Source organism: Triticum aestivum, chromosome 2B, assembly GCF_018294505.1.
Source record: "Triticum aestivum cultivar Chinese Spring chromosome 2B, IWGSC CS RefSeq v2.1, whole genome shotgun sequence".
Lineage (NCBI taxonomy): Eukaryota > Viridiplantae > Streptophyta > Magnoliopsida > Poales > Poaceae > Triticum > Triticum aestivum.
In genome coordinates, this window is record NC_057798.1 from 393365210 (window position 1) to 393379594 (window position 14385).

The following is a 14385-nucleotide window of genomic DNA, read 5'->3' on the forward strand; positions in this document are numbered from 1 at the left end:
CCGGGTCGTAGTTAGGCCCAACTATATGACGGGCTTTTAACATGCCAAAATAAATATAGGCCAAAATGTTAAACGGGCCTTTAACAGGCCGAAACTAATATCAAACCGAATTACTAAATGGGCCCTTAGCAAGTGGGCCCAAAAGCATAGCGTCCAGTTGACGGGTTGAATCTTATATGTGCCATAATTTAGCCCAAAGCCTCTTGAAGGGCCGGACTTGATCTGGGCCGTAATTTGGCCCAGAACGCAGCAGGCTTTTAATGGGCCGGATCTCATATGGGCCTTTATTAGGCCCGGAATGTGGCACGCTGTTACTGGACCGGATCAAATATGGGTCGACATTTGGCCCAAAACATGGCAGCCTGTTAATGGGCTGGCCTACTAGTGTCCTCAAAATTTGTGGGCCTTCAGCTGGGCCGACCCATTATGGTCGGTAAAATCTCGTGGGCCTTTAGTTGGGTCAGCCCATTATGGTCCACAAAATCTTGTATGCCTTTAGCTGGGTCGGCCCATTATGGTCCGCAAAATCTCGTGGGCCTTTGGCTGGGCTAGCCCATTATGGCCCAGAAAATCTAGTGGGCCTTTCGCTGGGCCGACCCATTATGGTCCACAAAATCTCATGGGACTTTAGCTGGGTCGGCCCATTATGGTCCGCAAAATCTTGTGGGCCTTTAGTTGGGCCGGCCCATTTAAACTTTATGGGCCACTTTTGGGCCGGTCCACGTGTCAACATATCATAGGTGCATCTCGCCCATTGGATGAGTGACACATGTGCCAACGTGGAGCTGACACGTGTTTCCTCCAGCTAATGATGATTTTACATGTGGAAAATCCCCATTGGTCCAGGCTGTTAACGGGTTATCGGATCCAAAACAGGACCCAATAGCTTAACAACGATCCGTTATGGTGGATGCCACGTGTCGGTCACCCTTGACGAAAGCACTTCTGTGACGCGTGATTTATCGTCATGGAAGTGGACACTTCCGTGATGATAATTTTGGTAATGTCATGGAACACTTCTACGACAACACAGGTATGACTATCTTGATTCTGTCATAAAATCGTCATGGATGTACATGCATGACAGAAAACGTGACCTATTGTGACAAACACGTATCATCACGGAAGTGTATTTTTTTGTAGTGCTACCAGGGCAGGACTGAATTGTCATCCTTATCTAGGCGCGGGAAGGCTTCACTGTCAAGGCAGTTCTGTGCAAGGAAAGTCCTTGGATCCCGAGGAACTCCTCGGAAATAGTAAACTTCCTATAAAAGGGTTTTTGGAAATTATGAAGGACTCCTCGGTGCCCACAAATATGTTGGAAATATGCCCTAGAGGCAATAATAAAAGGATTATTATTATATTTCCTTGTTCATGATAATTGTGTTTTATTCATGCTATAACTGTATTATCCGGAAATCGTAATACACGTGTGAATACATAGACCACAACATGTCCCTAGTGAGCCTCTAGTTGACTAGCTCATTGATCAACAGATAGTCATGGTTTACTAACTATGGATATTGGATGTCATTGATGACGGGATCACATCATTAGGAGAATGATGTGATGGACAAGACCCAATCCTAAGCATAACACAAGATCGTGTAGTTCGTTTGCTAGAGTTTTTCCAATGTCAAGTATCCTTTCCTTAGACCATGAGATCGTGTAACTCCCGGATACCGTAGGAGTGCTTTGGGTGTACCAAACGTCACAACATAACTGGGTGACTATAAAGGTGCTCTACAGGTATCTCCGAAAGTGTCTGTTGGGTTGACATGGATCGAGACTGGGATTTGTCACTCCGTATGACGGAGAGGTATCTCTGGGCCCACTCGGTAATGCATCATCATAATGAGCTCAAAGTGACCAAGTGTCTGGTCACGGGATCATGCATTACGGTACGAGTAAAGTGACTTGCCGGTAACAAGATTGAATGAGGTATTGGGATACCGACGATCGAATCTCGGGCAAGTAACATACCGATTGACAAAGGGAATTATATACGGGGTTGCTTGAATCCTCGACATCGTGGTTCATCCGATGAGATCATCGAGGAGCATGTGGGAGACAACATGGGTATCCAGATCCTGCTGTTGGTTATTGACCGGAGAGCCGTCTCGGTCATGTTTACGTGTCTCCCGAACCCGTAGGGTCTACACACTTAAGGTTCGGTGACACTAGGGTTGTAGAGATATGAGTATACAGCAAATCGAAAGTTGTTCGGAGTCCCAGATGAGATCGCGGACGTCACGAGGAGTTCCGGAATGGTCCGCAGGTAAAGAATTATATATGGGAAGTCAAGTTTCGGCCATCGGGAAAGTTTCGGGGGTCACCGGTATTGTACCGGGACCACCAGAAGGGTCCCGGGGGTCCATCGGGTGGGGCCACCCATCCCGGAGGGCCCCATGGGCTGAAGTGGGAGGGGAACCAGCCCCTGGTGGGCTGGTGCACCCCCTGGGCCCGCTCTGCGCCTAGGGTTGGGAACCCTAGGGGAGGGGGCGCCTCCACTTGCCTTGGGGGGCAAGTTTCCCCCCTTGGCCGCCGCCCCCCATAGGAGATCCCATCTCCTAGGGCCGGCGCCCCCCTAGGGTCCCTATATAAAGAGGGGGGTGGGAGGGCAGCCGAACCCTGACACCTGGCGCCTCCCTTCCCCCCTTGCTACACCTCTCCCTTCCGCAGACGCTTGGCGAAGCCCTGCTGGATCCCTGCTGCATCCACCACCACGCCATCGTGCTGCTGGATCTTCATCAACCTCTCCTTCCCCCTTGCTGGATCAAGAAGGAGGAGACATCACGCTGACCGTATGTGTGTTGAACGCGGATGTGCTGTCCATTCGGCGCTAGGATCTCCGGTGATTTGGATCACGACGAGTACGACTCCCTCAACCCCGTTCTCTTGAACGCTTCCGCTCAATCTACAAGGGTATGTAGATGCACTCCTCTCTCTCGTTGCTAGATGAACTCATAGATTGATCTTGGTGAACGTAGGAAATTTTTTATTTTATGCAACGTTCCCCAACAGCGGTATCAGAGCCAGGTTTATGCGTAGTTCTCTATTGCACGAGTAGAATACAAATCTGTTGTGGGCGTAGATGTTGTCAACTTTCTTGCCACTACTAGTCTTATTTTGCTTCAGCGGTATTGTGGGATGAAGCGGCCCGGACCGACCTTACACGTACGCTTACGTGAGACAGGTTCCACCGACTAACATGCACTAGTTGCATAAGTGGCTAGCGGGTGTTTGTCTCTCCCACTTTAGTTGGAGCGGATTCGATGAAAAGGGTCCTTATGAAGGGTAAATAGAAGTTGACAAATCACGTTGTGGTTATTCGTAGATAAGAAAACGTTCTTGCTAGAACCCTATTGCAGCCACGTAAAACATGCAACAACAATTAGAGGACGTCTAACTTGTTTTTGCAGCAATTGCTTTGTGATGTGATATGGCGAAAAGTTGTGATGAATGATGAATGATATATTGTGATGTATGAGATCATGTTGTTGTAATAGGAATCACGACTTGCATGTCGATGAGTATGACAACCGGCAGGAGCCATAGGAGTTGTCTTAATTATTGTATGACCTACGTGTCAATGATTTAACGCCATGTAATTACTTTACTTTATTGCTAAACCGTTAGCCATAGTAGTAGAAGTAATAGTTGGCGAGCAACTTCATGGAGACACGATGATGGAGATCATGATGATGGAGATCATGGTGTCATGCCGGTGACGAAGATGATCATGGAGCCCCAAAGATGGAGATCAAAGGAGCTATATGATATTGGCCATATCATGTCACTACTATTTAATTGCATGTGATGTTTATTATGTTTATGCATCTTGTTTACTTAGAATGATGGTAGTAAATAAGATGATCCCTCATAATAATTTCAAGAAAGTGTTCCCCCTAACTGTGCGCCGTTGCTAAAGTTCGTCGTTTCGAAGCACCACGTGATGATCAGGTGTGATAGATTCCTACGTTCACATACAACGGGTGTAAGACAGTTTTACACATGCAAAAACACTTAGGTTAACTTGACGAGCCTAGCATGTACAGACATGGCCTCGGAACACAGAGATCGAAAGGTCGAACATGAGTCGTATGGAAGATACGATCAACATGGAGATGTTCACCGATGATGACTAGTCTATCTCACGTGATGATCGGACACGGCCTAGTCAACTCGGATCATGTAACACTTAGATGACTAGAGGGATGTCAAATATGAGTGGGAGTTCGATGAACTTAATTATCATGAACTTAGTCTAAAATCTTTGCAAAAATGTCTTGTAGATCAAATGGCCAACGCTCATGTCAACATGAACTTCAACACGTTCCTAGAGAAAACCAAGCTGAAAGATGATGGCAGCAACTATACGGACTGGGTCCGAAACCTGAGGATCATCCTCATAGCTGCCAAGAAAGCATATGTCCTAGAAGGACCGCTAGGTGAAGCACCCATCCCAGAGAACCAAGACGTTATGAATGCTTGGCAGTCACGTGCCGATGATTACTCCCTCGTTTAGTGCGGCATGCTTTACAGCTTAGAACCGGGGCTCCAAAAGCATTTTGAGCAACATGGAGCATATGAGATGTTCGAGGAGCTGAAAATGGTTTTCCAAGCTCATGCCCGGGTCGAGAGATATGAAGTCTCCGACAAGTTCTATAGTTGTAAGATGGAGGAAAATAGTTCTGTCAGAGAGCACATACTCAAAATGTCTGGGTTGCACAACCGCCTGTCCCAGCTGGACATTAACCTCCCGGACGAGGCGGTCATTGACAGAATCCTTCAGTCGCTCCCACCGAGCTACAAGAGCTTTGTGATGAACTACAATATGCAGGGGATGGTGAAAACTATTCCTGAAGTATTTTCAATGCTGAAGTCGGCAGAGTTAGAAATCAAGAAAGAACATCAAGTGTTTATGGTCAATAAAACCACCAAGTTCAAGAAAGGCAAGGGTAAGAAGACCTTCAAGAAGGACGACAAAGATGTTGCCGCACCCGATAAGCCAGTTGTCGGGGAGAAGTCAAAGAATGGACCCAAGCCTGGGACTGAGTGCTTTTATTGCAAAGGGAAGGGTCACTGGAAGCGGAACTGCCCCAAATACTTAGCGGACAAGAAGGCCGGCAACACTACAGGTATATGTGATATACATGTAATTGATGTGTACCTTACCAGTACTCATAGTAACTCCTGGGTATTTGATACCGGTGTCGTTGCTCATATTTGTAACTCACAACAGGAGCTGCGGAATAAGCGGAGAGTGGCGAAGGACGAGGTGACAATGCGCGTCGGGAATGGTTCCAAGGTCGATGTGATCGCCGTCGGCACGCTGCCTCTACATTTACCCACGGGATTAGTTTTCAATAATTGTTATTTAGTGCCAAGTTTGAGCATCAACATTGTATCTGGATCTCGTTTAATACGAGATGGCTACTCATTTAAATCCGAGAATAATGGTTGTTCTATTATATGAGAGATATGTTTTATGGTCATGCCCCGATGGTTAATGGTTTATTCTTAATAAATCTCGAACGTAATGTTACACATATTCATAGTGTGAATACCAAAAGATGTAAAGTTGATAACGATAGTCCCACATACTTGTGGCACTGCCGCCTTGGTCACATTGGTGTCAAGCGCATGAAGAAGCTTCATGCTGATGGACTTTTAGAGTCTCTCGATTATGAATCATTTGACACATGCGAACCATGCCTCATGGGCAAAATGACCAAGACTCCGTTCTCCGGAACAATGGAGCGAGCAACCAACTTATTGGAAATCATACATACTGATGTGTGTGGTCCAATGAGCGTTGAGGCTCGTGGAGGATATCGTTATGTTCTCACTCTCACTGATGACTTAAGTAGATATGGGTATGTTTACTTGATGAAACACAAGTCTGAGACCTTTGAAAAGTTCAACGAATTTTAGAATGAAGTAGAGAATCGACGTGACCGAAAGATAAAATTCTTACGATCAGATCGTGGAGGAGAATATTTAAGTCACGAATTTGGTACACACTTAAGAAAATGTGGAATCGTTTCACAACTCACGCCGCCTGGAACACCTCAGCGTAATGGTGTGTCCGAACATCGTAACCGCACTCTATTGGATATGGTGCGATCTATGATGTCTCTTACCAATTTACCGCTTTCATTTTGGGGATACGCTCTAGAGACAGCTACATTCACTTTAAATAGGGCTCCATCTAAATCCGTTCAGACGACATCGTATAAATTATGGTTTGGGAAGAAACCTAAGCGGTCGTTTCTAAAAGTTTGGGGATGCGATGCTTATGTCAAGAAACTTCAACCTGAAAAGCTCGAACCCAAGTCGGAAAAATGCGTCTTCATAGGATACCCTAAGGAAACCAGTGGGTATACCTTCTACCTTAGACCCGAAGGCAAGATCTTTGTTACCAAGAACGGATCCTTTCTGGAAAAAGAGTTTCTCTCAAAAGGAGTAAGTGGGAGGAAAGTAGAACTCGATGAAGTACTACCTCTTGAACCGGAAAGTAGTGCAGCTCAGGAAAATGTTCCTGTGGTGCCTACACCGACTAGAGAGGAAATTAATGATGATGATCAAGGTACTTCAGATCAAGTTGCGACTGAACTTTGTAGGTCCACAAGGACACGTACCACACTAGAGTGGTATGGCAACCCTGTCCTGGAAATCATGTTGTTAGACAACGGTGAACCTTCGAACTATGAAGAAGCGATGGCGGGCCCAGATTCCAACAAATGGCTTGAAGCCATGCAATCCGAGATAGAATCCATGTATGAAAACAAAGTATGGACTTTGACAGACTTGCCCGATGATCGCCGAGCGATAGAAAACAAATGGATCATTAAGAAGAAGACGGACGCAGATGGTAATATTACCATCTATAAAGCTCGACTTGTCGCTAAGGGTTATCGGCAAGTTCAAGGGGTTGACTACGATGAGACTTTCTCTCCCGTAGCGAAGCTGAAGTCCGTTCGAATCATGTTAGCAATTGCCGCATACTATGATTATGAGATATGGCAGATGGACGTCAAAACGACATTCCTTAACGGCTATCTTAAGGAAGAACTATATATGATACAGCCGGAGGGTTTTGTCGATCCTAAGAATGCTAACAAGGTATGCAAGCTCCAGCGATCCATTTATGGGCTGGTGCAAGCATCTCGGAGTTGGAACATTTGCTTTGATGAGATGATCAAAGCGTTTGGGTTTATGCAGACTTATGGAGAAGCCCACGTTTACAAGAAAGTGAGTGGGAGCTCTGTAGCATTTCTCATATTATATGTAGATGACATACTTTTGATGGGAAATGATATAGAACTTTTGGACAGCATTAAGGCCTACTTGAATAAGTGTTTTTCAATGAAGGACCTTGGAGAAGCTGCTTACATATTAGGCATCAAGATCTATAGGGATAGATCGAGATGCCTCATAGGTCTTTCACAAAGCACATACCTTGATAAGATATTGAAGAAGTTCAATATGGATCAGTCCAAGAAAGGGTTCTTACTTGTATTGCAAGGTGTGAGATTGAGCTCGGCTCAATGCCCGACCATGGCATAAGATAAAGAAGAGATGAGTGCCATCCCCTATGCCTCAGCCATAGGATCTATTATGTATGCCATGCTGTGTACCAGACCTGATGTAAACCTTGCCGTAAGTTTGGTAGGAAGGTACCAAAGTAATCCCGGCAAGGAACACTGGACAGCAGTCAAGAATATCCTGAAGTACCTGAAAAGGACAAAGGACATGTTTCTCGTTTATGGAGGTGACGAAGAGCTCGTCGTAAAGGGTTACGTCGACACTAGCTCCGACACAGATCTGGATGACTCTAAGTCACAAACCGGATACGTGTATATGTTGAATCGTGGAGCAATAAGCTGGTGCAGTTGCAAGCAGAGCATCGTGGCGGGATCTACATGTGAAGCGGAGTACATGGCAACCTCGGAGGCAGCACATGAAGCAATATGGATGAAGGAGTTCATCACCGACCTAGGAGTCATACCCAATGCGTCGGGGCCGATCACTCTCTTCTGTGACAACACTGGAGCTATTGCCCTTGCCAAGGAGCCTAGATTTCACAAGAAGACCAGGCACATCAAGCGTCGTTTCAACTCCATCCGTGAAAATGTTCAAGATGGAGACATAGATATTTGCAAAGTACATACGGATCTGAATGTCGCAGATCCGTTGACTAAACCTCTTCCGCGAGCAAAACATGATCAACACCAGAACTCTATGGGTGTTCGATTCATCACAGTGTAACTAGATTATTGACTCTAGTGCAAGTGGGAGACTGTTGGAAATATGCCCTAGAGGCAATAATAAAAGGATTATTATTATATTTCCTTGTTCATGATAATTGTCTTTTATTCATGCTATAATTGTATTATCCGGAAATTGTAATACACGTGTGAATACATAGACCACAACATGTCCCTAGTGAGCCTCTAGTTGACTAGCTCGTTGATCAACAGATAGTCATGGTTTCCTGACTATGGACATTGGATGTCATTGATAACGGGATCACATCATTATGAGAATGATGTGATGGACAAGACCCAATCCTAAGCATAGCACAAGATCGTGTAGTTCGTTTGCTAGAGCTTTTCCAATGTCAAGTATCCTTTCCTTAGACCATGAGATCGTGTAACTCCCGGATACCGTAGGAGTGCTTTGGGTGTACCAAACGTCACAACGTAACTGGGTGACTATAAAGGTGCTCTACAGGTATCTCTGAAAGTGTCTGTTGGGCTGACACGGATCGAGACTGGGATTTGTCACTCCGTATGACGGAGAGGTATCTCTGGGCCCACTCGGTAATGCATCATCATAATGAGCTCAAAGTGACCAAGTGTCTGGTCACGGGATCATGCATTACGATACGAGTAAAGTGACTTGCCGGTAACGAGATTGAACGAGGTATTGGGTTACCGACGATCGAATCTCGGGCAAGTAACATACCGATTGACAAAGGGAATTGTATACGGGGTTGCTTGAATCCTCGACATCATGCTTCATCCGATGAGATCATCGAGGAGCATGTGGGAGCCAACATGGGTATCCAGATTCCGTTGTTGGTTATTGATCGGAGAGCCGTCTCGGTCATGTCTACGTGTCTCCCAAACCCGTAGGGTCTACACACTTAAGGTTCGGTGACGCTAGGGTTATAGAGATATGAGTATGCAGCAAACCGAAAGTTGTTCGGAGTCAAGGATGATATCCCGGACGTCACGAGGAGTTCCGGAATGGTCCGAAGGTAAAGAATTATATATGGGAAGTCGAGTTTCGGCCATCGGGAAAGTTTCAGGGGTCACTTTTATACCGGGTGGGGCCACCCATCCCGGAGGGCCCCATGGGCTGAAGTGGGAGGGGGACCAGCCCCTGATGGGCTGGTGCGCCCCCCTGGGCCCCCCTCTATGCCTAGGGTTGGGAACCCTAGGGGAGGGGACGCCTCCACTTGCCTTGGGGGGCAAGTTTCCCCCCTTGGGCGCCGCCCCCCTGGGGTCCCTATATAAAGAGGGGGGGTGGGAGGGCAGCCGAACCCTGACACCTGGCGCCTCCCTTTCCCCCTTGCTACTCCTCTCCCTTCCGCAGACGCTTGGCGAAGCCCTGCCGGATCCCTGCTGCATCCACCACCACGCCGTCATGCTGCTGGATCTTCATCAACCTCTCATTCCCCCTTGCTGGATCAAGAAGGAGGAGATGTCACGCTGACTGTACGTGTGTTGAACGCGGAGGTGCCGTCCGTTCGGCGCTAGGATCTCTGGTGATTTGGATCATGACGAGTACGACTCCCTCAACCTCGTTCTCTTGAACGCTTCCGCTCGATCTACAAGGGTATGTAGATGCACTCCTCTCTCTCGTTGCTAGATGAACTCATAGATTGATCTTGATGAACGTAGGGAATATTTTATTTTATGCAACGTTCCCCAACAAAATATACCTCCTCGGTGAAAATTTATCACTTCGGAAAAAGGCATGGACAACTTATAGAACCAACTTGCAAGACCGATAACTGAAAATGGAGAAGAACTCGGAAGGACCGATGAGAGTCCTCCACTTCAAGACGAGTTTAGGGACTACTATGGTGTCCTGGACTAGGGGGTGCTTTCCATGCTGGTCCCCGACCAGGTGGGTCTAGCGGGTCCCGATCGTCGGGCCAAGCAAAGCCAAGATGGAAGGTTCCGAAGACTTGGCACATACTCCAAGACTTAGATGTTGTCTTCGTCGTGATTACCCCTAGATGTAACCGACCTATGTGTAAACCCTAGGTACCCCTGATATCTATATAAGCCGAGGGGTGGGGGTCGTAGACGACAATTCTCATACACAAACAATCTCACGGTAGATCAGCGTGTAATTGCTTGCACTCCCTCCAAACCAATACAATCAAAGCATGACGTAGGGTATTGTCTCTTCGGGAGAGCCCGGACATGGGTCAATCGTGTGTCTATGTTAGCATCATACGAAGGCTACCAGCTCGGGACTCCCTACCCAAGGTGTGCTAGATTTGACTCCAACAGTTGTGGAGAAAGCCCCAACCTTGTTTGTAAAGGTTCCGGTTGCCACCTCCAAGGGCGCTACTAGTGGATTTGCGACACCTTGCATTGTGCGAGGGCGTAAAGATAATAGGGTGAGTCTATGGGACGCTTGGGGAGCATTGTGCCTCCACACCCCACCAATGGAGACGTACCTCCCCCAAAGGCGAAAACTTTGAAAACACATCGTCTTCTTCTTCTCCACTTGCGGTTATCTCGCTCCTTGTTGCTAGCTTCTACCTTGTATTTAACTCTTGTCAGCTTGTGTTGCTCATTCCGCTTATCATATAGATTGTCCACTTAGTTGAATATCTAGATGACCTATCATTTTGTTTAGCCTAAAATTTGCAAAAGAGATTAAAATTGTTAGTCACCTATTCAACTCCCACCCCTTCTAGTCGACCATACCTATCCTTTCACAAGGCACGTCGTCTATTGGCCGAGCACTCGACAGAAAAAGGAGCAATACAAAAAGACTTCAGAACGACCGAGGAAGCAAACACTTAGGCCGTTATGACACAGATTAAAGTAAAGGCCTTAACATCCCCTAAGGTCGGTGAAGCTGGACTTGAGTAAATTTTTTAGAACGATCAAATCAAACAAAGAAAAAACATCTTTATTCAACACATTTATAATGCCTAACCGAGCTAAACAAATTATTTTAAAAAAATTAAGCATGAAAGTTACTTAGATGCTTTATGCTCTTGGTGTTAGTGACGTTGTCCAGCCTTGAGACAACACGAGATCCCAGCCCCCAAGTTGGCATCGATGTGGCGGAGTGAGGAGGTCGCCTCGACGAAGCGACGACACAACACGGTTGACGCTGCGAGTTGAAGCTTCCGGTCCAGCTGACATGATGAAGCAGGTCGTCGGGGTGAAGTTGGAGCTCCCAAAGTAGGTCGATGAAGTGACGACACAGCACGGTTGACGTTGCGAGTTGAAGCCTCCGGTCCAGCTGACATGACGAAGCGGGTCGGCAGGGTGACGTTGGAGCCCCTAGAGTAGGTTGATGAAGTGTCGACACAACACAGTTGATGTTGCGAGTTGAAACCTTTGGTCCAGCTGACATGACGAAGCAGGTCAGCGGGGCGACGTTGGAGCCCCCCCAGAGTAGGTCGATGAAGTGATGACGTCTAAGCCCTTGACTCCTTGAGCCAGCCGACGTGGCGGGGGCAAATCGATGAGGTGACGCCAGGGCCCTCACGTCAAGCGACGTGATGGAGCAGGTTGGGATGGTGGACGTCGGCATGATATGATGTGACGACGCAGGTCGGAACATGACGGGATCGATGTTGGCTTGTTGAAGTGATGGCACGACGATGTCGGCGCGCCCGACCTGTGCAATCCGTGGGGCGGCGATGTGGTCTCCTCCCCTCCCCCCTCATGCCCCCAGCGCTCCGAGGACGACGCAACCTGCTCATCTCTGCCACACCACACCATGATATTGGTCCCGGTGGAGCTGTGAGATTTTTGTCAGAAATCAACGGGCCAGGAGACGTTTGTTTCCAGTTCTAAAAATCCGACGTCAGATTTTTATTGATTCGTTAAAGCATTTTGAATTTTATTTCTAGACCCAGTTTTCTTACAGCTATTTCTAGACCCGGTTCATAGCACCACTTTCACAGATGGTTCTAGACCTCGGAACGAGCAGCTAACGGACTGTCCAGATACGCCCTCCTTCAGCGGGGGTCCACACGGACACTGGCACGCGCAAGTTGCCCGCGATTGATTGACGCCAACGTCGGCTTCCGCCTCCACCTCCCACCTCCACGTCTATTAAACGCAGCCGCCTCCTGCTTCTCGCCTTCCCCACCAAATTTCCGCCGAAGCAGAAAAAGCATCGTCTCGTCTCGTCTCGTCGAGGAATCAACAGCCATGGGCGGCGGCAACGCGCAGAAGTCCAAGATGGCGAGGGAGAGGAACCTCGAGAAGCTGAAGGGCGGCAAGGGTAACGGAGCTAATTCCCCCTTCTCTTGGTCGTCAGATCTTGTTGGTCTTCCTGATCTGATCCTGTTGGTGTTTTCTCTTCTGATCCTTCGCAGGGAGCCAGCTCGAGGCCAACAAGAAGGCCATGAACATCCAGGTGCGCTGATTAATCCCGCCTATCCAATCGATCGAATCGATCTAACCCTCTCTAGCGATTGGGGATTTTTTTTTCCGCAGACGAAACTGTTATCTGTGGAATTTGTTGAAATTACGCCTTTAACTGGGACGGGATGCGTGCCTCTTCAGTTGCAACGACGATTGGTAGCCTATTTCTCGATAGGACTCTGGGTGGATGGTTTTTTCTTTTTTGTGCGGCGATTATCGGTAGGATTTTGAGCTTTTTTTTGTCAATTACGCCTAGAGAAACGAAGGGAATCATATACTTTTGGCTGCCAGGACTATAGCTAGCGTATCGACATACTAGCATGCTAGATTACAAGTTAATTGTACCAAAATTGCCCTTCGGGCATAGATCTGGGGGGTATTCTCATCGCATATCGTGCGAATTACAAGTTACTACTAGTTGTTTGTCTGCCTGAGTTCTGCCAAGCAAAGTTGCAACCTTCACAGTGTGTGTCGCTGTTTGATAAGTAAGAGACACTTGTAGTTCAATGAGATATAATCTGACAGCTTTAAGAGTGTGGCATGTCCTAACCAGCTTTGGTCTGCTACCAAGCAATGCTATGCTTGTGTCTGAAACTAGTTCTGGATGGTACCAGTTAATCATTAGGATCCACGGGGGAGGGCGGTAGCTGGAAGACTCTTGTTAAGTTAGTGTATAATTCCAGTGGATGTGCCCGTTGTTTGCTTACCAACTTGATGGACTGAGCTTGCGATGCCAAATAGCTACATTTACTACACAGGTGAAAAATTCTAGTCTCTTGGAACCCAACTGCTCACACCTTGAATTAGTAACAAAGTGATGTGGCTCTTGATATAATGAAAATTGTTCATTGCAGTGTATAATTAGTCTTGACAAAACAATCTTGGCAGTCATGTTGCCTACGAGTTCATCAAATTTCTTGTCTGCCAATGGATATGCACCATATTGGATAGCTGAAATGGTTCTGTGGCTTTGTCTTGCACATCATACCGGTCTAGTGAATACGTTATAAGTTTAGATAACTTAGAAACATTATTTGGTAAATTGCCCGATCATCTGATCAATGCTTTCTTCCCAATGCAGTGCAAGATATGCATGCAGACTTTCATCTGCACCACCTCTGAAGCAAAGTGCAAGGAGCATGCCGAGGCAAAGCATCCGAAGAGCGAGCTCGTCCAGTGCTTCCCTCACCTCAAGCAGTGATATCTGCCCAATCAGACAGAGAGAGAGATAAAAGAGAGAGAGAGAGAGAAGCTGTCATAATCCACCTACTATTATCATGTTCCGCAATGACTGATTGTTGACCTAAGCTTGGGGTCTGAACTCGGTGTGCTGCTGTCCCGGCTGCTTTGGTTGTGTGCCCATCTACTATGTAATCGTCCTCTATCAGCCTGTTGTGCTACATTATCTTAATCCTCTGTGGATTTGCTCCTCGTGCTTAGTCAGTATGCTGTCGCAAAATTCATCTTTTTTACATGTTTCTCGCTTCCAATGGCACCGATGCTAGCTTGGTCAGAGCACGGTTTACAGCCAAGCAGCATCAAACATGAGCAGTTTTTTTTTTTTGAAAGCAAACACAGATTTCTATTACGATTACTCGCTGACCATATCACCAGCACAGCGTCTAGTACAGGTTGCGGAAAGTGGTCAAGCCGAGTCTCATAGCAGCCACTCTTCATATAGACTCCACTCGCAGCTAACATGTGCTGCTTTATTGCAACCACGGCTACAATGATTCACACTTAC

General features: G+C 47.0%; 1 protein-coding gene across 1 annotated transcript; it reads left to right on the plus strand.

Annotated features, from left to right (window-relative positions):
- The first annotated feature begins 12204 nt into the window (after positions 1–12204).
- LOC123045093 (uncharacterized protein At2g23090) lies at positions 12205–14084 on the plus strand. Its single transcript, XM_044468027.1, has 3 exons — positions 12205–12498; positions 12593–12633; positions 13723–14084. Exons 1-3 carry the CDS (start codon positions 12426–12428, stop codon positions 13840–13842), a joined length of 234 nt encoding a protein of 77 aa, XP_044323962.1. The 5' UTR covers positions 12205–12425; the 3' UTR covers positions 13843–14084.
- The last annotated feature ends 301 nt before the right edge of the window (positions 14085–14385 follow it).